Source organism: Podarcis vaucheri (genome assembly GCF_965113315.1).
Source record: "Podarcis vaucheri genome assembly, chromosome: 2".
NCBI classification, from domain to species: domain Eukaryota; kingdom Metazoa; phylum Chordata; class Lepidosauria; order Squamata; family Lacertidae; genus Podarcis; species Podarcis vaucheri.
Window position 1 is genome coordinate 60,384,980 of NC_138760.1, and position 24,639 is coordinate 60,409,618.

At 41.7% G+C, this 24,639-nt stretch overlaps 2 protein-coding genes across 7 annotated transcripts in view; one reads left to right on the forward strand and one right to left on the reverse strand.

Annotated features, from left to right (window-relative positions):
* Window positions 1-2,164: 2,164 nt before the first annotated feature.
* GDF9 (growth differentiation factor 9) overlaps window positions 2,165-24,639 on the reverse strand; it is a 52,430-nt gene continuing 29,955 nt past the window's right edge. Inside the window, exons 1-4 of one of the 4 annotated variants that reach the window (XM_082213715.1) lie at window positions 19,508-19,707; window positions 11,770-11,882; window positions 5,871-6,196; window positions 2,165-4,250 (exon numbers count right to left, since the gene is read on the reverse strand). In XM_082213715.1, the coding sequence (XP_082069841.1) occupies window positions 3,310-4,250; window positions 5,871-6,196; window positions 11,770-11,789 (1,287 nt within the window). In that variant the 5' untranslated portion in view covers window positions 11,790-11,882; window positions 19,508-19,707 and the 3' untranslated portion in view covers window positions 2,165-3,309. Of the gene's footprint in view, window positions 4,251-5,870; window positions 7,498-11,769; window positions 11,883-19,291; window positions 19,388-19,507; window positions 19,708-24,639 lie in introns of those variants that run through there. The other 3 variants (XM_082213713.1, XM_082213714.1, XM_082213712.1) reach the window with 3 other exon arrangements.
* SHROOM1 (shroom family member 1) overlaps window positions 20,178-24,639 on the forward strand; it is a 48,180-nt gene continuing 43,718 nt past the window's right edge. The window contains exon 1 of one of the 3 annotated variants that reach the window (XM_082213697.1): window positions 20,178-20,340. The gene's annotated coding sequence lies outside the window, so the exon portion shown is untranslated. The remainder of the gene's footprint in view (window positions 20,341-24,639) is intronic. The other 2 variants (XM_082213698.1, XM_082213696.1) reach the window with 2 other exon arrangements.

The following is a 24,639-nucleotide window of genomic DNA, read 5'->3' on the forward strand; positions in this document are numbered from 1 at the left end:
CCCCTTCAGAGTTTGTGCGACCCCACAAACCTCTGTGTGTGACAGAGCTCCTCAGACATGTCTGCTCTAGTCACTAGTAGAGTCTGACAGTGGCTGTCTGCGGAAGCGCTTCCAGCAAAGAAGTTCCTTAACGGAAACGCGTCTCCTGGACTCACGACGTGGCAGCTTCCGGCGAAGCATGGGTCTCCCTGCAGTAGCTTCTGACACCTCCCCGCTATTTTCGCTCGAAGTGTCTCTCACCCCTTTCTCTTCCCTGCTGCTTCCTGCCTGGGCTGCTGCGTCTCTCTCAGCATTACTGAGATCCTCCTCCAGAGACCCCGCGCTCCCCCTGCTGGTCCCTGCTTTGGCTGTTGACTCTCTCCCAGTCTCTGGGAGCCTTACCACTTCCCTTTCCTCCGATGTCAGTTCCCTGACAGGGTGGGGCTGCCTACCTGTTGATCAGCTGACATCATTATGACATCATGCAACAACTTCAAAAAGGCCCTTTGAAATTATGCAGTCACTCCAGTCAGCTGATTGGAGCCTGGGCCCCATTTTGTTTGGTGCACTGGCATACAAAAGAATCTGGGTTTTCTATAGCCACACAGCATAAAGAGAATTATGAAATGAGTACACAGATGTGTCCAAGTCAATGGCAAACTTGGGAAATCTGTAAGGGGAAGGAAAGCTCTGGATGCTTTAAGCAACAAAAAGGAGGCTTGTTTCATATGTGGTCGGTATGTGAAAGGCAGCCAAATGTTGGAGAATGGTGTTGGGGTTAATTGGACAAACATGAAATGAAGCAAGACCTAGACCCAGGTATATATTTAACTACATTAAATATAATGTCCGAGATGAAAAACATACAGATCTGTATGCCCTCACTATTTTATATGAGAAAACACGGAAAAGTAATTCCTGTCTCCGAGACTGAACTACCACAAAAACTTTGAAAGCAACGTTAAATTATCAGATTGACAGTTCTCTTAAGGGGGAGCACTATATAAAGAAGTTACAGAAATGGATCAGTGATCTGGTAGGCAGGTTTTAGAGGACTGGAGATAAAAAAATATATTGTTCAAAGTAATATTCTATGTGTCAAGCTTCTGTACGTACACAATGTGCTGCATGGTAATGATTTGCTTATTGGCTTTTTAAAGAGATGAAGTCTAGTGAGGTCATATTGGAAGCAAGTTCTTCAGAATAGCAGCAGGAACAACGTATGTACCTACTGTTTAGTAAGGAACACAGCTAAGAGCTAATTAACCAACTCTTGTCACAGCACCCACTTCCGTTCTCACAGAGGCATGCCTATGGTGTTCATTGCAAAAATCTTAGTCAACAAAGACCTACGTTAAGAAGAATTAGCACTATTTGTTTCTTTAGCATGGGCAGGAGCGCTGAACTTCCTAATGTGCACCTCCCAGATCTTGAACAGTTACGGGGCTTAAGCATGCTTTACCTCTCTTCGCTTCCATTTTCCTGTCCACCCCCCAAACCACCAGCATTCCATGTTTCAACTTCCCTAACCACAGATTTAATTGCTCAACGCACAAGCCCTATGCATGCATTCAAAAGAACATGAATTCAAAGGACCATGCATTGCCATAATGTACCAACTCTCACTTTGCAGTTAAGATCTCACACCATTTTTTGTACATGCGAACAAGGCTATAGTAGTCAATCTGAACTTCCAGTTCCTTTAGACCCCCCTGTGGTGGCAGTGAGAACTGTCCATAGAAAACAATGGTGAAATCCAGGATTTTAGTTTAGCTGAGACTGGGCAGCAAGCAATGTGTCTTCTTTGTCCCCCCCACCCCACCCGCTGCCTCCCTAAAGAAAGGGAGAGCAAAGAGAGGGATTTGGTGTTCAGCAGGAACCCCAAAGTTTCCTCTCCATCTAGCTGATGAGTTATAGAGGCTTCTTATCTCTCTTTAAACATCCCATAAGTTATTTGTGTTCTGTTTTTAGTTAGCTAGTTAGTTCACATGTCTGGGGAGTCCCACCCAAGGGTTTAGAATTCACTACCTTGTTTTGGTGTGTTGGCATTTCCCCTTTAACTGAGATCGTGAACTTGGGTTGTCAGTGGCCTGTTAAATAAAATGAGTGAATCACAATTATTCTCTGGAAAGAGCAAACAAACAAGCCAAGCTATAACTGCTTCACATTTATTTCCAGCAAGTGTTCAGGTTTACAAACACATTCAGACAGAATTTCAGTTCAGCAACAGAAGAAAGGAATCATTAAAATGCTTTAAGCTAGCTTATCACTGGAAAACCCACCTACTTTTCATTTACAGACATGCTTAACTATTGCACTAGAATGTAACTTTGTGTTTTAATTTGTGTTTAGGTGAATTTTGTTTCCTGTTCATAAACCAACCAGAATAGAAGACAGCAAGCATTTGAACATTTCTGAATGCCATATTTAACAGAGCTCATCAATCCAGTCTGATGTAGGCTCATGGACAAGTTCAACAGATTCCTTCCCAGTGCCCTCCATTCAATTGACAGAAATGTGAGCCACTTCCCACCCCAATCTGTTTGAAGGCACTTCTGTATAGAACTTAGCAAGAAACTTGCATGACATCATGCCTGTGTTCCATGTAGAAAGCTGCATGTATGATCTGCATGCAGGTTACAGGTTACTGCCCACTCAGACGTGTCTTCACACAGGATTTTGTAATGTGTTTAGCCACCCTAGTAAGGTATTTCCTAGACACACAACTAGGACATTTTTTTTTACAATTACATTCTTTTGTAACATGAGAGCCTTCAAAGTTAAACAAAAGGTTATTCATTGCTTTAAACGAACCTTTACATCTGGTAGTCATCATAATAAAGAACAGGAGCTGTCTCAGACAACCAGTTTCAATCACTAAAAGTACTTATTAAAACTAAGTGATTGAGCAGTTAGCAATAATAAAACCTTCTGCGCCCAAACACTTGTCATAAAATTTCTTCAAAATAAAAAATATTTTCAACATGATTAAAGAAGAGCACTACAAAAGTGGCATGAAAGGACAGGCATTCTACTTTTTTGCTTATCTACAGAAACAGCGCTTCCACTCTTCCCCTAGCCAAAACATTTCACAATTCATGTCTTCCCCCCCCCCCATTTTGAAGAAAGAAAAAAGATAAGAAGGAAACCTCCTTATGCCCATACTTTGCCTCTTTCAAATCAGAGGGGGCTAATTAAATGCTGTCCTGAAAATACCTGCCTCAGTACTCCATTCTAAGTCTTTTTTTTCTTTTTCTTTTTTAACCAACAGGCTACTTTCCTTCTACTGTTAAGGGAAAATATCACATTATTAATAAATCAGCACTGGCTTTATTGGCAAGTGCACTTGGTAGCAATCATATCTGCATATTCTTTGTACACAATTGATCCATCAGCCTCTACCTCCAAGACACTCAGGGGGCTGTATTCAGCAGGTATGCAGGAGGGCCTGGGGACAGAGGGGTTTATTTTTTCATGTATGAGGTTCTGTACCATCGAGTGCAGAGGAGAGCTAAAGCGATGCCTAAATACTCTTGGACAGTCACCTTTGCAATAGCGAGGGTTGTATCTGTGTGGTGCAATTATCCACCTGTCCCAGCCCATCTGGCTGAATTTCAGCCTGAAGTTGTGAAGCTTACAGTCACTTTGTGGGAAAAGAAACTGTTCGTAGTACTTACGTAAGTTGTCTATGGAAACTGATTTGTTTTCCTCTTGACCATCTCCATCTCTTCGGTGACGAGGCTTTCTTGCGCTCTGTTTGAGGTCTTTTCCTGCCTCCCTTCCGAGACCTGCGAAAGGACCCCTTTCCAGCCTGGCTTGCATGGAGTTCCTTCTCTTGCGCTTGAGAAAATCCCATGTAGGGTGAGCTTGCTCACTGGTGTCATTGAGGTACAGGAGAAGAGAAAGTGATGCCCTTGTCATATTAAAGGGGTCCTTTTTGGAGTTGGAGGGCTGGTTATTCGGGCAAACAATATTCACAGCCATGTAAACGCTTCTATTGTTAGAGGCTATCAGAGGCCAGATAAAAGAGGTCACATCAATCTCAGCCCGTTTGCGTCCAAGTTCAAAGTGGAAAGTCATGGCATGTTCAATATTGGGGGGTGCATGACCAGAGGCACCATCCATCTTTACAGCTAGATTACCTGTACACATAACAGCCCACGATTTAGGAAATGGTTTATCAAATGAGTAGAGTAAGACCGACTTGACTAAGTGCTCCAAAGCAGTAACACGGTCCAAGCTGAAGAGAAAGTCTGATGAACGAAGGTCTCCTGCCAAAAGAAAGAAAAAACACTTTGTACCAATGATAGCATTTTATTCGTAATATTATGTTATTTAAGCAGCAAATTCCTCACAACTCCAGCTTCCCCATAGCATTATAAGTATCAAGGAAGATTTCAATTGTGTGCCTTACTCCAAAGATGCAGTTTATTCCGAGAGCAACCCCAGAATGTTTTAGAGGGGCCAAAAACTTGCATTTCTTTCTCTTGACTTTTCAGGTTTGTTCGACTTCCAAAAAGTTCAGAAACCAAGACGCAGCTTCTAGTTGGCTGCAGGAAGCTCCTGCAGCCAATCAGAAGCCACATTGGATGTTTGGGTTCCAAAGAACGTTTACAAACCGGAACACTAACTTTCAGGTTTGTGGTGTTCGGGAGCCAAAATGTTCAGCTTGCAAGATGTTCAGGTTCCAAGGTACGACTAATAGGCTTGGCGCCTAACTAGGGCTCAATTGTTACAAGTTATTAAATCCAAACAGTGCTCTCACACAGTGCTAAACAGATCTATGTAAATGCCACCAAAATTATTATTATATTTATATCCCTATATATTTTCCACTAACAGGGACTCAAGGCAGCTTACAGCTAAAAACATAGGGGAAAAAAGCAATCATTAAACAATTGAATGCACACACAATCTAATAAAACATACATATCATTCCAATAAAAACATCGCAGGTCAACCCCTTTTCTTAAAAATGGGCAGTTCCCAAAAGCCTGTTGCAACAGAAAAGCCTTCACCTGCCAGCATAAGGACAACAAGGAAGGAGCCAGTCTAATTTCTCTAGCAAGGGAGCTGTAAAGTTTGGGAGCAGCCACCAAGAAGGCCCTCTTCCTGTGTCCCAAGCATGCTTGTGAGGGTGGTGGGACCAAGAGAAGGGCCTCCCCTGAAGATCTAAGAGCTCAGGCAGGTTCGCTTGAGCAACATGGTCTTTTGGTTAGCCTGGACTGAATCCACATAGGACTTGATATGTGACAACCAGCACTTTGAATTGTGCCCAGAAGCAGCCATATGCTCCCTATAACCAGTGCATCACCAGTCTGGCTACAGCTCTTTGAGCAAGTTGCAGTTTCTAAGCACTTTTCAAAGGCAGCTCCATGAAGAGCACATTACAGTAATCCAAACTGTGGCCAGATGACCAGACCCATTCCGAGTTTTCTGCCAAAATTAAGATTGGCTTTATTACAATCCCCACTTGGCCTGTCCCACAGATAATTGAACAAAGCTCTTATACAGTTTTGGATATACACCCAATAGTAACATTAGAAATCCCATAATAGAAATCCAGCGTGAAGATACACATTAGAAAAGGATAAATTCCCATTACTACATGCTTGGAAATATGAACTACTCATAGAGAAGATCCATGTGAACTTGACCAGAGAGCTTATTGACCTCTAAATGTTGCATACCTACACAGACGCAAATATAGGACCAACAAATTGTATTGTTTGTACCTTTATAAGAAGAACAGTACAGAAATTCCATTGATTTACAAGGGCAAGAAATCTACAGATGGGATAACAATTCAACCCCAAAGCACCAAGTGTGTGTATGTGAGGGGGTTTTTTTTGGGGGGGGAGGGGATTGTCATCAAATATCTCCTCACTTACCTTTTGTTTGTCCTATGGTGAGGTGCTTGCCTTCAGCACATGGAGATAAGAGTCTGACTGTGTTATAGAGATGGTTTATCTTTGGGAATCCTTCTTTTGTAGTAGACATTTTATAAAGCCTCTTCATGTATCTCAGGGCTTTGGAATCCAGTTGTGGTCCTGGCACACAATCTCCCAACTCCTGCTGATGGTGGTCAGACAATAACTTGGAAGGAGTAGGCAACTGGCCATAGCTATTTTCTACATCTGGACAAAATAACAACACTGGAGGCAGCTTAGAGGCTTCTGACACCAGCGATGTCTGATATCCCCCTTCATCCTTGGGACTGGGGGAACACAAGATACCATAAAACAGTAGCCTTAGAGACCACAGACAAACAAGTACTTCCCCAAAAATCTTCATGATGGGGATTTGTCGAAGCAAAGAAACCACCCTTTCCACATGCAGTTCTGGTCAGTCAGTTCTGGTCTGGTCAGTTCTGGTTTCTTAAATAATATCCAGGTGTAATTCCTTTCTAACAAGGCATTAAAGAAAAAAACATACACCTGATGAGATAATCCAGTTTACTGATCATCTTAATACTCCACCGTGTGTCTCTGCTTGTGAAATTGATTGCTAAGCCAGGTCTTCTCCACTCCAAGGCTTAACTAAGCTAACTAGGTAAGTATAGCAAATGCTGTAAACCCAAGCACACCTACCTGGAAGTAAGGCTGCAGGCCCTATATATACTTAGCTGGAAGTAACCTTAGTTGAACTAAATAAGGATTACTACAAAGTAGACTTGCATAGATTGTACTGTTTTGCTTGCTCGAAATTAACTAAATTGCACCTCATTCTGGAAATGTGCTTAGTTTTAGTACTGTAGTTGCAACATTTCATTGTACAGTGGTACCTCAGGTTAAGTACTTAATTCGTTCCGGAGGTCCGTTCTTAACCTGAATCTGTTCTTAACCTGAAGCACCACTTTAGCTAATGGGGCCTCCTGCTGCCGTGCCGCCGCCGTGCAATTTCTGTTCTCATCCTGAAGCAGAGTTCTTAACCCGAGGTACTATTTTTGGGTTAGCGGAGTCTGTAACCTGAAGCGTATGTAACCTGAGGTACCACTGTATAGTTGTGCACAACACCGTCACATATGGTTGCTGGTCTTTGATCTGAATTTTACCCCATCATCTTCCAAGAGAAGACAATGATATGTGTAGGACATCATGAAACGTGAGAGAGGTTGGAAAGCCAACGGGTCTTAATATTTGATTTTGCTTTTCAGCCAAAGGGATAAAAAGGAATCAGGAAAGTAGCCCGTTTTTTAATTCTTAAAATTTTAGGGATTAATACTGCCTGTAATAATGGGCCAGTGAAACTACAACTTTTTTTTAATCAACTAAGCATGTTTAAACCAAAATAAATGCCAGGAGGATGTCATCAATGAGATTTCTCTGACCCGGAATGAAGAAAATCTTGACTAATCCATATGACGTTGATTGGGTTTCAGATATGTGTTGGGGGAGGGACTTTGAGGCAGAAATCCCAGGCTTCATCAGCAGAATGAGCGCAAGTATGTGTATGCTGGTTTGCTGCATTTCAAAATAAGGTGCATTCATTCACATCTTAGGGGTTGGGGGGAAACTGTGATACAAATCAGTTCAGAGCCCAAAATTACTTAACTGCACCACTATATGGGACGCTGCTCTTGAAGACCCCTTGACTTTCAGAGGTTTCTTGTGAAGTTTGAGCAGAAAGCCACCGCATATAAAGTCATCTTTACTCTAGTGTAGTTCCCAATGTGTTCTACGGTGCTTACAGGTAACTGTGCATCAAATTAGTTTGGGGGTTTTATGACTGCTTATTATTCTGCTTTATTGAAAGTATCTACATAGTTTGTTTTTATTGGTTTGTAGTCATTATCAAATGTTGATTTGAATATATGAGTAGAAGCAGTGTATTTTTTTCAGGGGGTACTCAAGGATACACAGTACTGGCACCTCTTTTTGTTGTTAAAAAGTGTGGAACTTACTGTAACAACTTCATGGTGAGTACCGGCACCTATTTTTCTAGGGGAAAAAGCACTGAGTAGAAGCACAGTGAAAGTATTAAAAACAAACAAACCAGGATTGGAGCTGTGCAGCTTGAATTTATGTCTGTCCAATCAGAAGTCAGCCACATTAACTTTAACTTCTCTCTCAGAAGTGACTAGGCACTGTTTATTGTGTGTGTGTGTGTGTGTGTGTGTGTGTGTGTATTCCTTACTATCAGGTTGCTTCAAGACCGTCAGCATTTTGTGAGAGGGATTCCATTGGAAACCAGGAATTTAGGTTTGCACAAGTAAAGTGCATTCAGGTGAAGTCATGCACAGATTTAGACAGCATTGTCATTACATGTGCTGATGACACGTAGCTCTATTTCTCCTTTAAATGATGGAGGGTGCACTGAATTGATTTCTGGCTTTGGTAATGGACTAGAGGAGAACCAGTAAGCTTAATCCACATATGACTGTTACACTGTTAGTTGGTGGTTCCCTAGACTGAATGAATGGGGTTCAGCCCGTTCTGGATTGGGTTGCAGTCCCCTGAAGCATTAGGCGTGCACCTTGGGTGTGCTGCTGGATTCACTGCTGTTGATGGGGGCATAAGAAGACTCCATGGCATGGAGTGCCTTCTATCAGCTTCAGTTAGTGGTCCAGCTGAAGCCCTTTCTAAGTTGGGACAGCCTAGCTTCTGTTATCTCTCCTCTGGTATCCTCTAGGTTAGAACGCATTATATGTGGGGCAGCCTTTGAAGGGTGTTCAGAAGCTGCAGCTAATGCAGAATTCAGCAGCCAGATTGTTGATTGGGACTAGTATGGTTTGAGCATATAACTCTTATTTTGGCCTGACTGCATTGGCCATTGATTGACTTCTGCATTCCATGCAAAGAGCTGGTTTTGATTCATAAAGCCTTATGCAGCTGAGAACAGCAATACTTCAAGGACTGCTGCTTCCTGTATTAATCTACATTAACCCTGGGTTTGTCATCAGAAACCTTATTTAATTTTTTTAATGAATTTGAATAATATTTTTTACAATCTGCAAGCTTTTCTTTGTGTGCCTCCTCTGAAAGAGGTTGCTTGAGTTCTCCAGGTGAGAGGGGACCACAGATTTCAACCACTGATTTCTGAAGCAGACCTGCAGATTAGGTTTGGACAAATCTGTCAATTTTGGCTTATCTCATTTTTCCTGTCTATAATTCAGTTTGCCACATTTCCCTATCAGTTTGCAGGTGTGTGTTTTGTTTTGTTTTATTAAAATCAGGATTTTAATAATCTTTGTACCGTAATATAAATATTTCAGTATGCGGTCTTGACTAAAATACATGTTTGCAATCAATTTTCTGTAACATTATACATTTTTGTGTGTTATTTTCATATATATATATATATATATATATATATATATATATATATATGCTTTTCATATATATATATATATATATATATATATATATATATATATATATGCTTTCGTAGATTTTCACGGGTATAGGAATGCAGGTTTTGGTGTCTTCGGGTGTCTTCCCGTGTAAGAGTCGGGGTAAGAGTCGGTGTAAGAGCCGACTCTTACACGGGAAGACACCCGAAGACACCAAAACCTGCATATATATATATATATATATATATACACGTTTTATAAACATCATCCCTCAGTATAAATATTTTTTGAACATGTTTTTGATTAGAGAACTGCATTGCAAAATTCAAGAAATGTGAATTTCAAAGAATAACTGTATTTCAGCCTAAGCATTGTTTTGGGAGGTGTGAAATAAATAGATAGGTTTGCACTGAGCTGCACAACAAAACAAATTTCTTTCTCATTGTTACTGAAGATATGGGCAGAATTAGATTTTCACATAAAATAGTTGTAGTGCTAGCATTAAATAGCTTTGCCTATGTTGTTGATCATTGTGCCATAAATGACTTCAGTGCAGTTTGTTGATATGAATATACTTATGCCAATGTAGCGTTAATCGTTGCAGGGGTAACAGAATTATAGAGCTAGGAGGGATCTTGGGCTTCATCTAGTCCAAGCCTGCTGAGCACAGATCCTGCATTGTGCAGGTGCACTTTCTTGCCACCAGGGGACGCTGTAGTAACTGTAGGAACATTCAGTTTGGAATGCAAATACAAAGTGTTTCTAAGGATGCTGCAGCCTTAAGGGCTTTTCTAGATATTCCTATGCATTACAAATATCTGTAAATTACCCATTTATTAAAGACGATCCAGAGAAATTCATCAAGGTAGTTCTGTTGCAAAGATAACATTTTCCCCAACCCTCTATTTTGTTTCGGAGAAACTTTCCAGGAATTTTTTTTCACTTTGTTCGTAAATACAGTGCTTGTGCTCACAAAGATCCACCAGTAGGTTAGCCTGAGTAACGTCTGAAGGTTGGATTGCTTTGCTGCAGGGTAACAGATATACAATGCTTTAAAATGGGGGAGATGCAGTAGCAAGGGGGATCACTTCTCTTCTTTTACTAATGTGAATCCTAAAGATAAATAGAAGAAACACGATTTTTAAAAATGGCAGGGTACTGTTCGGGTGAAGGAGTGAGAAATGGTAGTTCTATTGAATGTCGCCACTTTTTTTTTGTCTCCCCCTTTTCATTTTTCAGGGTGGTATTAGATCTTTAAATATGTTTGAAAACAGAAATAAACCCAAAACATTTTAAAGACTGCAACATGGAGCGGGCATGAGAAGAGGGAGTTCTGTTACTCACAGATGCTACCCAGGTAAAGTAAAAAGGTAAAGGACCCCTGGACGGTTAAGTCTAGTCGAAGGAGACTATGGGGTTGCGGTGCTCATCTAGCTTTCAGGCCAAGGGAGACAGTATTTGTCCTCAGACAGCTTTCTGAGTCATGTGGCCAGCATGACTAAACCGCTTCTGGCACAACGGGGCATCGTGACAAAAACCAGAGCCATGGAAATGTCATTTCCCTTCCCGCCATAGCAGTACCTATTTATCTACTTGCACTGGTGTGCTTTTGAACTGCTAAGTTGGTAGGAGCTGGGACAGAGCACGACAGGGTGAGCTCCCATTGCCAGGTTCCTTTACTTTCTTATTGGCATCCCAGGCATGACTGTAACTAACAAATTATATGAGGCTCTTCTTGAGGGTGCACCAGTGAAATTTCTCCATTGGCAAACATACACACCAAACCGAAAAACTCCAGCTGTTTTCAGATATTGAAAAAGTACAGCTGCTTTCAGAATTTGGAACATAGTGAAATTTGCATTCCACAAGGAGAGTTTGACCGGCAATGAAGTGATGCAGGGTGGAATACAGATGTCTAGCTTTGTAGTTAATAGATCCACCATATGCAAAAACAATAAATAAAAACTGTTCATGAATTGCAGCCTGCAGTGAGCTGCTACTTAAAATGGCCTTCTAATAATAGTGGAAGAAGAAGCTGGGAGAGGGAGCCGGCGTTTGTCCACAGACAGCTTTCTGGGTCATGTGGCCAGCATGACTAAACTGCTTCTGGCACAACGGAACACCATGACGGAAACCAGAGCGCATGGAAACACCGTTTACCTTCCCGCCACAGTGGTACCTATTTATCTACTTGCACTGGTGTGTTTTCGAACTGCGAGGTTGGCAGGAGCTGGGACAAAGCAACAGGAGCTCACCTTGTCATGGGGATTTGAACCGCTGACCTTCTGACTGGCAAGCCCAAGAGGCTCAGTGGTTTAGACCACAGCGCCACCCGCGGTACCCAGGTACACCCACAAACACATCCCTGTTCTTGCATAATTACAAAGTACTTGCTAGTGGTGGTGATGAGGAACTGCATTCTCCTGGAGACAATACATTGACATTTAAGTACCTGCTGGGAATTATTATTACATTTTCTAAATTTCTCTATCACTTACCCCAAAATACCCTGGGCCATGTGCAGAGTGCTGCATGAAGTTTAACAACAGAAGTGCTCTTCAAGGATTGACATCTCGATCCACGTTCCAGGTAAGTACCAACTGTAGGATTTCTGAATGGAAAAAGAAGGGAGCTGTTTTGAAACGCCTGGAGAAAAGCTATTCTTCCCACCCTGCCCTCTGCTCTGCTAAGTAAGACCATGCAGTCTACCAGTGATGAGTCTCTTCACTGGCAGAACCCCATCTTTGGAACTGCCTCCCCAAGGAGATGTGTATGGCCTTGTCACTGCTGGTTTTCAGGAGAATTTTGAGGATGCTTTTATCCCAGCTCACATTTCATTAATGTGCTATGCTTGAAAGCATTTGGCTGCTGGTGGTTTAAATTAATGGTTTTGAACAGTAATCTGTTGTTTTTATTGTGCTTCTGATGTTTTATGACTTTTAAAATTTCCTTTTATAGGTTGTCTTGTGAGGGCACTGTGCCCTGAAAGACAAGCCAGGAATTAATTTACATTTCCCTCCTTCCCGTTTTGCTTCAGCAGAATAATACATAAAATAACCCCCTTTCCTTGTCAGTTGTAACTTGATAAAAATGTCACTCCTTTCCTAAGTTTCTCCTCGCGTCATTTCCAAGAAAGAGGCTCGTGTTCTGGGATCGCTTAATTACTGTTGTTGTTTAGTCGTTTAGTCGTGTCCGACTCTTTGTGACCCCATGAACCAGAGCACGCCAGGTACTCCTGTCTTCCACTGCTTCCCGCAGTTTGGTCAAACTCATGCTGGTAGCTTTGAGAACACTATCCAACTATCTCATCCTCTGTTGTCCCCTGCTCCTTGTGCCCTCCATCTTTCCCAACATCAGGGTCTTTCCCAGGGAGTCTTCTCTTCTCATGAGGTGGCCAAAGTATTGGAACCTCAGCTTCAGGATCTGTCCTTCCAGCTTGGGATTCATCCAGCCCAGCCTTTCGCATGATGAATTCTGCATATAAGTTAAATAAGCAGGGAGACAATATACAGCCTTGTCGTACTTCTTTCCCAATTTTGAACCAATCAGTTGTTCCATATCCAGTTCTAACTGTAGCTTCTTGTCCCACATAGAGATTTCTCAGGAGACAGATGAGGTGATCAGGCACTCCTATTTCTTTAAGAACTTGCCATAGTTTGCTGTGGTCGACACAGTCAAAGGCTTTTGCATAGTCAAAAAAGCAGAAGTAGATGTCTTTCTGGAACTCTCTAGCTTTCTCCATAATCCAGCGCATGTTTGCAATTTGGTCTCTTGTTTCTCTGCCCCTTCGAAATCCAGCTTGCACTTCTGGGAGTTCTTGGTCCACATACTGCTTAAACCTGCCTTGCAGAATTTTAAGCATAACCTTGCTAGCATGTGAAATGAGTGCAAATGTGCGGTAGTTGGAGCATTCTTTGGCACTGCCCTTCTTTGGGATTGGGATAGAGACTGATCTTCTCCAATCCTCTGGCCACTGCTGAGTTTTCCAAACTTGCTGGCATATTGAGTGTAGCACCTTAACAGTATCATCTTTTAAAATTTTAAATAGTTCGGCTGGAATATCATCACTTCCACTGGCCTTGTCATTAGCAGTGCTTTCTAAGACCCATTTGACTTCACTCTCCAGGATGTCTGGCTCAAGGTCAGCAACCACACTACCTGGGGTGTATGAGACATCCATTTCTTTCTGGTATAATTCCTCTATGTATTCTTGCCACCTCTTCTTGATGTCTTCTGCTTCTGTTAGGTCCTTTCCACTTTTGTCTTTTATTATGGTAATCTTTGTACGAAATGTTCCTTTCATATCTCCAATTTTCTTGAACAGATCTCTGTTTTTTCCCATTCTATTGTTTTCCTCTATTTCTTTGCATTGCTCGTTTAAGAAGGCCTTCTTGTCTCTCCTTGCTATTTTTTGGAAATCTGCATTCAATTTCCTGTATCTTACACTATCTCCCTCGCATTTTGCTTGCCTTCTCTCCCCCGCTATTTGTAAGGCCTCGTTGGACAGCCACTTTGCTTTCTTGCATTTCCTTTTCCTTGGGATGGTTTTCGTTGCTGCCTCCTGTATAATGTTACGAGCCTCCATCCATAGTTCTTCAGGCACTCTGTCCACCAAATCTAAATCCTTAAACCTGTCCCTCACTTCCACTGTGTATTCATAAGGGATTTGATTTAGATTGTCTCTTACTGGCCCAGTGGTTTTTCCTACTTTCTTCAATTTAAGCTCAGGATTACATTTGGCAAATTGAATGCCCCTGTAACCCCCCCAAAAGGTGGCAGAACAACTTCTGTCTATGGATTTTTTCCACAGCTGATTCAATTAGGAAACCTGGAAAAGGGTATTGCTTCTGTATTTGAAAGTTTGCGTGTAATAAAGCAACACCTATCAGACCGATTTCTCATACCCAAACATTTTTTTCCTCAGTTCTGCTTTCTGGAAGGTTGATAGTTGCTACCCTAACATGGCTGTTCTGACTTCAGTATAGGGATGTGTGAATCTGTCCATTTCAGTTTCTCACTATTCAAATTTTAAAGTCAGTCCTCCCCATTTCCACATGGTTTCATTGGGAATTTGGGTTCTTTTTATTATTATTTAATCCTCCTGAAAATCCTCCAGCATCTTACTATAAACCAATTTTTCCTAATACACACAGGTATGCGAACACTCACTATACGAAACTCCAGAAAACCTGGAGACAAACTTTGTCTTTGCAATTACTGGATTGCTTAGTGACTGTGCTGTGTTATGTAGTCAAAGCTATCAAGGGATAAACAGCTTTACTGATTATAGTAACAGACTCTGGTCATCCTTATTTGTTTCCATTAACTAAACTATCTACAGATGTTGGTCAGGAGCCTGAGCATAGGGGCAAGGTTGGTGACCAGGCTGTGGGCCAGTAAAGTTCACTGAGCCTTTTTTTTTCTAAGGCAAAGTGACTGGCGCGACTCAAAGGGGGTGTCAGTCTCGTGGAGCAGATGGAGATGGGGAGGGCGAGAGACTGGGCTGATCCATTCTTCCTCTTGTTCCATGGTTTTCGCCAAGGGAAAACTGCTCTTCAGTGCTCAGTTGAAATAAACAGATCAGGTTTCTACAGATTTCCATTTGTTCCGATGTAGAGCTAAAGAGTGGGCTTTCCTTGGGAAAGAGCAGGGCAAGGGGGAAATCTCTCAGACTCATGCTTTCTAGGCACGGGACAAGCGGAAGTGTGAACGAGCCGTGTCAGGCAGATCTAGACTGCAGGGAAGCAGTGTGTCCCTGACCTTTCCATAGTGAGGTAACACAGGACTGATGCTACGCACACCCAGGAAGGGATGTCTATGGCTCTAAACCAATCACAGCCTAAGGGATCCCTAAAGCAACAAGGTGAGATGAGGAAGTTCTGCACTTCTTTTGGCCTTTTGCATTGGCCAAATATTTATCTGTAGCATATATTTTATCTATTAGAATATTAAATTTTTATTTCTATGTTTCGGTAACCCAGAATTGAGCGTTTTCCTTTAGCTCTACCTTTTTGAATTTGTTAAGGAGAGTGGAACTTGCTGCCCCCCACCTCCCACATTTTCTTTCTCTTCATAGGTAACCCTCTGAAATACTAGTTCACAGGGTCGTCTTATGAAAATTCAAACTGCTGCAAACATATCTGTTGAGCGCTTTCCTTCCCATTAGTTAGGGCATTCCTTAACATTCCACAGACCTCATGAGATCTGCTTTCTTTTGCTAATGAAAGGGAATGGCACTGTTGCAAAAGTAGCTTTTCATTTCCCCCCTCCTAACTGCAAGGCTTTATGGGCAATCTGCGCAAGGCAGTAATTTACTTTCTTGTTAGGGCACTTAAGAAGGGTCATAAGTGTGCCCTGTGCAAGAACCAAAAGACACTGTTGCAACAGGTAAGAAAGTGGGGGCAGGCAAGGTTAGCAGTGATAATGCCACCTGTTGCATCCTTTCCTTTGAGTCAAATTCTGAGCCACTTAAGCCAGTGATTTGCTGAGCTCTCCCTAGACAAGAAACAGTCCCTTCATATGCCAGGCTGTCAGCAGAGCCTGCTTGCTGTAATGCTCATTGACTGGTGAAGGTTTGATTCTTATCACAAAACATTCCTTCCTGCAACTTCAAGTCATATGCAGCTCAGTGGAGAAGTCTAGTGGGGACAGACAGATTGTGATTCTGGCTGCAAAGATGCCCATTACTACAAGGAAAATTGGGGCATGTCCTACGTGAGGATTTGATTTAGAAAGATGATCTGTAGTTCCAAAATCTTTAGACAAAAGTTCTCAAGCTGTATTCTTTGAACCATACAGCATTATACTGACATTAGAGGTTGTTCTAGGAGGGTGGCAGGTATTAGTTAAATCCTCAAACCGCAATGGAAAGATAATAAAATCCAAAGATTAAAATATATAAACATAGGCCATGGTTCTAATCAAATCCAGAGATTAAAATGTATAACCCAGTCCACTTGCTGGTGTCCTTGCAAATGTTTATATTAAGAGAGGGTATGCATCTATTGGCAAATGCAACAACACTTTTTGGCCCTATGGGCGAAGTGTTTAGGATGTTATAGTAACCTCACTGCTTCTCAAAATGTATGAAACTGTACATCATAGCTTACTCTGTATTTTCACATTAACCTAGAAAACTCACTGGGTGCACTCACCAGCATTGGCCCCTTATTTAATTTGTTTAGTGCACTACACTATTTTTTAAATTATTTTTTAAAATGTGGATTTTTATATTCTGTGTTTGGTATTACCCTTAACACAGTGGCTACGAGTAACCTAAGGCTGCAAGGCTCTTTTAAATCAGAGCTTTTTCAGTGTTGATGTCAGGCATGGGTAGGCAAACTAAGGCCTGGGGGCCAGATCTGGCCCAATCGCCTTCTTAATCCGGCCCGTGGATGGTTCGGGAATCAGCGTGTTTTTACATGAGTAGAATGTGTCCTTTTATTTAAAAAGCATCTCTGGGTTATTTGTGAGACCTGCCTGGTGTTTTTACATGAGTAGAACGTGTGCTTTTATTTAAAATGCATCTTTGGGTTATTTGTGGGGCATAGGAATTCATTCATATATTTTTTTTCAAAATACAGTCCGGCCCCCACAAGGTCTGAGGGACAGTGGACAGGCCACCTGCTGAAAAAGTTTGCTGACCCCTGATCAGGTTTGTGGAGCTGCTTGCTTGTGAAGCTCTGCCGGACTTCCTCCTTTTTAAACTGGAGGCAGATACTCCATTTATTCCAGTCAGCTTTAAAAGTATGAACTGTGTTTTACAGTGCAATCTTATACCTGTCAGTTCAGAAATATGTCCCATGGAGTTCATTGAGACATGCTTCCAGATAAGGTTTAGGATTAGAACCTCACTCTGTTAATGTTGTTTTTGTTGTTGTCGTCTGTTTTAAGGCTTTAAAGTTTATCATATTATTTGATGTAATTTGCGCTATTGTAGAAAAATGTATTGGTTGTGTTTTGGCAGAAAAGCAGTATGAAAATATTAAACTAGATACAATTTTATTAATGATAAAAATGACCTAATGGATAGGTAGGGTGTTCATTGTGTCCTTAGGACAACGTGCTTTTCAATTGTGCACTACAGTGATGTTGTGTTTTAGGATACCTCTAAATGTGCAGTAGTGGAGTAATGGACATGACTCTGTACAAGAGGCTACAGACCACCCCTACAAAAGTCAGAAGTCTATGCATGTACACATCTCTTCATTCCCCATCCAAGCAAGCAAGTGGATAATCATACTCCAAGGATGCATTTTGGTCACATAAAAGCCCACGGAGCAGAACCAGTGAGAGATACAGCCTGGGGAGAAGGGTGCAGTCAGGGGAGAGTTGTGAGCAGTGGCGTAGCGTGGGTTGTCAGCACCCGGGGCAAGGCAAGTAATTTGCGCCCCCTAACCCGTGAATTTGCGCCCCCTAACCCTAACCCCCAGATGTTGCGCCTGGTGCAGGCGGCCCCCCCTGCACCCCCCACGCTACGCCACTGGTTGTGAGGGCCAGACAGAGGCCTGGAGGGCTGCAATTGGCACTGGGCTTGAGGGTCTCCAGCCTGATTTAGTATGTGGTGAAGTGGGATATATTTAGCTCCACCCTCTTGTTAAACACACCTGATTAAAAAGTTAGAGTTTAGACATCTTGCTTAGTCAGAACTACTCCCCCCCTCCTTTGACTTCACATACTTTCTTATCAGTAGAAGTATTTACTACATTGTCAGCCTCTCTACAGGAGGAAATACATTTTTCCCAAGCACCTTTTATGCCAAGTCAAAGACTTGTTCTGCAGCTTGGTTAAATATTATCCGATTCTTGTAATACATCAGTTCTCAAGTACAAATGTGAGATTCACATGAAAGCTCTTTCTCAGGGTGCCTTAGGCTCAGTCCTATACCCATTTACCCAAGTGTAAGTCCCATTGAACTGAGTAGACATGCCTAAGATTGCGCTGTAAGTATTTAGTGTGTCATTGTCATGCTTTCCACTTTTATGGGGCATCCATATGATGGCATCATCAAATTGTTGTGGTCCTGTGTTTTCCTACTCTGCTTCCATCCTTTCTCAGACTGCCTTCCAAAAAGACTTGTCAAATCTGACTCCCCCCCCCAAAAAAATGGAACAGTCACTCTCTCTGCTGCTTTAGATTGCTTTAGACTACCCCTCCAACCCTTCTAAGAGACATGTTTCTGACATGTGCAGAGATATATCAGGCAGGGTGAACCTATTGCCATTTCTGTGCACCTTCACAGGCTGGGCGCCATTTTATTATCATGCTTATTTTTAAATCCAGTCTTTTAATTAGAGCTATAATGTCTCCAGCTATATTTTTAAAGGAAATATTTGTGCAATATTGCTGAAATGAAATATCATTGGCATCTTCAAGTGGGGGGTGGGGTGGAATGACTATAATAACCTTCATACCTTTTTGGCTGCTGCCATTTTAGCAATATATTTATTCACACCCCACCCCGTGTATGAAATTTGCCCTAAAATGCACTCTAATAATTTTTGACGTCCTGAAAGTAATCACAAAATTGTAATTTAAATAAGCATATTCATGCAAATTAAAGAATAGAATTTAGAAATTGGTGTGCAGTGGAGGGAGTTTGTTCAGGGGAATGTACACCCCCCAAAAAAGTGCTATGCCCCATTCTGAAGTGTGGAAAGTCAATTGCAATTCCACTTGTATCTTACAGCAGAGAAGCAGTGATTGGTACAGCTCCTAGCTGTATCCATCCAGATACATCTCCAAACAGCTTTATTCATACCTTATGGAGCAAAATCCAAATGAGGCCCATGGGTTTCAAGAGTTCATTATCCATAGCTTAATGTGAATATACCTGTGTTTTGAGTAAGCTGGGAGGTTTTTCTGCTAAAGAGACATAGGTAAATCTGGTTCTTATTCTGTCTCTAGAATATTACGATTTTTGTTTGTGAGAACAATCCCAAAAGCTACACCCATGAGAAGAAGACAAAGCAAATTGTTTATAAGACAGGCTAATGATCCATCTGGTTCATTATTGCCTACCTGGGCTGGCAGTGCCTCTCCCAAATCTCAGGAAGACCTTATTCCAAGCTCTGTTGCATGAAAACTTTTTGCTGGATCTGCTGAGGTTGAACTTGAGGTCTCACACCTGCAATGCAATTGCTACTGCACAGCTGCAGCCCCTCCCAGTAGTTATTTATACCTTGGAGTTTCGCTTTTTATTGTCTTAATTCTGGACCACTGAATTCAAATACATACCTGTCGGACACCTGGGTAGATAGGAGTATGAATTCTTGATACACCATGATTTTCCTCGTGCATATAATTTGCAGGGGTACTTTTGTGAACAAACACCATAATTAGGAAAGCAACCATTAGCTGGCCATCCTCTTTAGAAAGGACTAACGTGTGCCTCTGCGTTCCAGATATATTCCTTACAAAGAGCTGGAAACATTCCTATCAAAATGTTGCTAATGTCTGGCAAGTAGAGAGAGAAAAAAGAATAAACAAGGAAGTAATAAAAGACTCTTTTCCCTCAGAAACAAATGAGTCATGTGAGGTCTATACTATAAGCAGAGAGCATTATGAATGTGCAGCTGCCCTGTGTGCTGTTTCAATACCTTAAAAGATTCTAGTTACTAACTGAGCCTTGAGCTGGACTGTAATCAGTGGCGTAAATCCCCCAGTTTATCCTTTTGTCCAGTGCTGGCGGGTGCTTTCCCTTTTCTCTTTTGCATGAGGAGATCTGGGTCAGGCTGAAACGCTTTTACTCTGAAGCCAGAGTTTCAGGTTCATTATTCTAGCCCCACCTACTTTCCCATGATTGGACAGGGAACCCTTCCAATTACCTTTATGATCTAAAAGTAGCTAGGGGAACCAAAGAAAACTCAAAAGAAGCGGAGTCCTCTCTCACTGTGCTTTCGGAAATTGCACTCCTGTGTGGGAAGAGAGTTAAAGGAATAACAGCAACATTTTGCTACTTGCCAGCACTCCAAGGGAAACAATGCTGTCTGTCAAAACCTCGATCTCTTTCAGCCAACGGCTTGGGAAGTACAGTTAAAACAGAGGCAGCACCAAATGATGGCAAGCAGGTAATTACGACTGGTTTTTGTCAAGGGTTCACTTGACAGCCTATCTTTAGAAATGACAAATTCGGTCGGGGAGAGAGATGACATATGGTATAGACACTATATTGATTGGTTCTGATTCCTGGTTATGCGTGCACACATCTGGAGGCAATAAATCATTAAGGAAGGTGAATGGGATTTATAGAGGAAGGTGGATTTGAAACTGCCAGTGGGAGATTGAGAAAGGCATTCTGTTTTCTTCTTACACAGTTTAGAGTTCAGTGGTGTGGTACTTCAGGACGCAAAATGTGTAACTGACCATTTGAACCCAGTTTGTTGCATTTTTTTAAACATGAAAAAATGTTAGTGCAAGGAAGTTGTGTTCTTGTTTGAAACCTCAGGAAAATGGAGGTGAAAACGATGAAGAATGCATTGAAATTCTGTGGGGTATTTTATTCCTATTTGTATTGGAGCTATAGCTGACTTGCTTTTATAGAATTAGAATAAAAGTAAAAACAAATAACTTGCAATGTCGTCTGTGCTAGCCTTATATGGTAAGATTATATCTTGTCTAGAGTAAGAGTCCTGTATTAATTTAGAATGAGCTAGGCTAAAATTCAGAACCACTTTGGCCCCATACCTGGATTAATTCATTCCAGAGATGTTTTACTGACTGCGGTAGGATCATTTAAGAGTCAGTACAGGGCTGCAGCCATCAGATTTGCCACATTTCCCTCAATATGCACCAGTTGGAAGCTAAATGGAAGCTTTATTATTCATTCGCAAAGCATTTGTAACAATTGCAAGGGCAGCAGTTACCTTTTCCATTACGGCTGTGTGGTGCAGGGATCCATTAATGGGATTCTCTCCTGCTGATGCCAAGGAAATAAGCAGAGCTGTGTAGAAACAGCTACTCCGTCTCGACTAAAAACTTCAGGGAATAAAGGCTGGCAATTCGAGATTGTGTAAACTTTTGCACAATTTTAAAATGAAAGAAATATCCACATTGGCTGAAAGCCTACATATAGGAGCAGGGCTGGCCCAAGACATTTTGGGCTCCAAAATGGCACCCCCCCTCCTCGCCAGGGAAGAAGGAGTGAGGGGAGATCTACCTCAGGAACAAGGGGGAGGGAGGAGAAAGATTGGCATTGGGATCTGCTGCCCCTGTGAATTCTGCCTCCAGAGGCTATTACCTTGCCTCTTGAATCAGCTGGCACTGAATAAAGATCTACATTTGGATCTGCTACCCCAGTAGACCCTGCTGCCTGAGGCAGTTGCCTTACCTTGCCTCATGGGTGGGCCGGCCCTATACAGGAGTCTCATAGCTGCTTTGAGAAAAGCAGGTTATAGCAGAATAACAGTGCCTTCTACCAGCTTTGGCTAGTAGCCCAAGTGCAACCCTATCTAGATGAGGATAACATGTCTTCAGTGATCTATGCCCTGGTAACCTCACCACAGGATTACTACAACGTTTTAGGGGGCCTGCAACTGCAGGCGGTGCAGAATTCAGCAGCCAGATTATTGAAAGGAATCGCACAGTCCAAATGCATAAATCCAGTACTGCGCTGGCTGCTAATTTGTTTCTGGGCCCAATTCAAGGGGCTGGTGTCAACCTATAAAACCTTGTGTGGCTCAGCTTCTTTGTGCCTTGTGGAAAACCTTTCTGCATATGAGCCTGCCTGGATCCTGTGGTCAGCATTACAGGTGCTTCTCTGTATGCTTCCAGCCAGCGAGGGTTCAGAGGGCAGTGAGAAGACTGTGGGTCTTGTTTGTAGTGGCCCCCTGTCTTTGGAATGCTCTCCCCAGGTATTCCTGGTGCCAACACTGACAAATTTTCAGTGTCAAGCAAATCTATTTCTTGCTCCCTAGGTATGTGTTTGTTAATTTTTGTTTGCAACAGCTAGTGGTATTCCCTTCTTTGGGGGCTTTTTCTGGGAGTTAGAGCTGAGTTGTGTGTGGAAGGATTGTTTTTCTGATTTGATTAGCTTGTGTTGCATGTTGGTTTTAAATATGTTGTATTGTATATTTTACTAATATTTGTGCGTTTCTTTGAGACATTTGTGTAAAATGGCTAAACTCAGTAATGAAAATGAGAGATTTGCTGTTCAGTCCTTTGCATATTTACTCAGAAGTAAATTCCATTATGTCCAATAGGTCTTATCCCCTAGTTGGCATACATAGGCTAGCTGACTTAATCTGTGACTGTGTTGCATGATCATTGCCAGGAAACTTAAAACAGATATGTAATAATCGCTTAAAAATATATATTAAGAACATTTCAATCATATTCAAAAACCACCTATTTCACTTAATGTAGTTCTGCTTTCAAGTGGAAATACCATACAAAAATACCATACAAACCCATTCGAAAGATTTTTTGGGGATTAATGGCTAAAATTAATCCTGTTTCACTAAACTAAAGATGCATAAACTCAAGGAGAAATTTTATTTTAAAAAATTCTAGTCAATAAATTTATATCCTGCTTTTTAGATTTTCTTTTGACAAGGTGGCAAACAGTAATACATAAGTTAAACAATACATAACACTATATACAACACTGCAATAAAACACTGAATATAAAAACAAAATACTCATAAGAGGAATAATAGGAATCAGCCAGTCAAAGTCTATAATTCTCAAGGTTTTACTGACTTTACTATGGTTGGAAAAAGTTCTACAACCAAAATTGTTAAATTGCATCAGATAAGATATTGGTCTCAGTTAGAAACTTTGTATAGGAGGTATGGGCTTCTAGCAAGGATGCTATTTCAGTAATGATTGAGAGTCTGAGAAAGCTTTAGAGGCCCACTTTTGGATATATTAAATATTAAACTGCAAAAGCAGTGTATTTTAAAGTGCATTTGTTATGAAAGGTTAAAAATACCCACCACAGCTATAGCAGTAGCAATGCATCATCATCAAAGGTTAAACAGGTTGAAGCAAAGGCATTTCTGCCCTGGAATGCATACCGAAAATCAGCTCATTAACTGGTTGATAAAATTATTTTAATATGGGACCTGGGATGGCATTAAACTACCCATTAATATAACGATTTCTGCTTGTGAAATAGAAGAAGAAGAGTTTGGATTTGATATCCCGCCTTTCACTCCCCTTCAGGAGTCTCAAAGCGGCTAACATTCTCCTTTCCCTTCCTCCCCCACAACAAACACTCTGTGAGGTGAGTGGGGCTGAGAGACTTCACAGAAGTGTGACTGGCCCAAGGTCACCCAGCAGCTGCATGTGGAGGAGCAGAGACCCGAACCCGGTTTCCCAGATTACGTGACTACTGCTCTTAACCACTACACCCCACTCCTCTGGTGTGCCCTATGCCTCCACGATCTGCTTGAGGGGGTTGGGAGAACTCGTGGAACAGATTAATGGGTATACAGAAGGAAAAGGGAGATAGGACCAAATTACGCACTGTCAAAAATGGAGAACAAAAGAAGTCACAGGGATGCATAAAGTGAACATATGCTAATTTATATGTAAAGATGCACATTTAGAAATAATTACTATGATTTTAATTGAAATAGATATCACCATTGTTGGGGAGACTGTAACCAAGGAGACTTGCATGCCTGCTAAGGATAGACAAATCTGTCGATTTCGGTTTCTACCAATTCCTTGTTTTTCCATTCTTAAGTTTAATTCTACCCATTTCCACATCAGTCTGTTGTTGTTTTTTAAGTTAGCATTCAAATTCGTATGCGCTTTTGCAGACAATTTTGCTGGTTACACACATAATTGCAAGTTATTCTAACATAGTGCTTTTCTGTACATTATGTTTTACTAGTGTGAGCATTTGTGTGTGTGCATACTTTCTCGTAATATATGCTTCATTGTACTGAGGGGGAGGGGTGTGAGTTGGAGAACTTTTCATTGAAAAATTCAGAGAAGTGCAAATTTCCCAGGCTTTTAAAGTTAATAATAATAATAATAATAATAATAATAATAATAATAATAAAATAAATAAATAAAATTTATTATTTATACCCCGCCCATCTGGCTGGTCCTCCCCAGCCACTCTGGGCGGCTTCCATAGAAACAAAAAATACACTAAAATATCACACGTTAAAAACTTCCCTGAACTTAAGGGCTGCCTTAAGATGTCTTCTGAATGTCAGGTAGTTGTTTATCGCTTTGACATCTGCTGGAAGGGCGTTCCACAGGGCGGGCGCCAAAACCGAGAAGGCCCTCTGCCTGGTTCCCTGTAGCTTTGCTTCTCGCAATGAGGGAACCGCCAGAAGGCCCTCGACGCTGGACTTCAGCGTCCGGGCAGAATGATGGGGGTGGAGACGCTCCTTCAGGTATACTGGACCGAG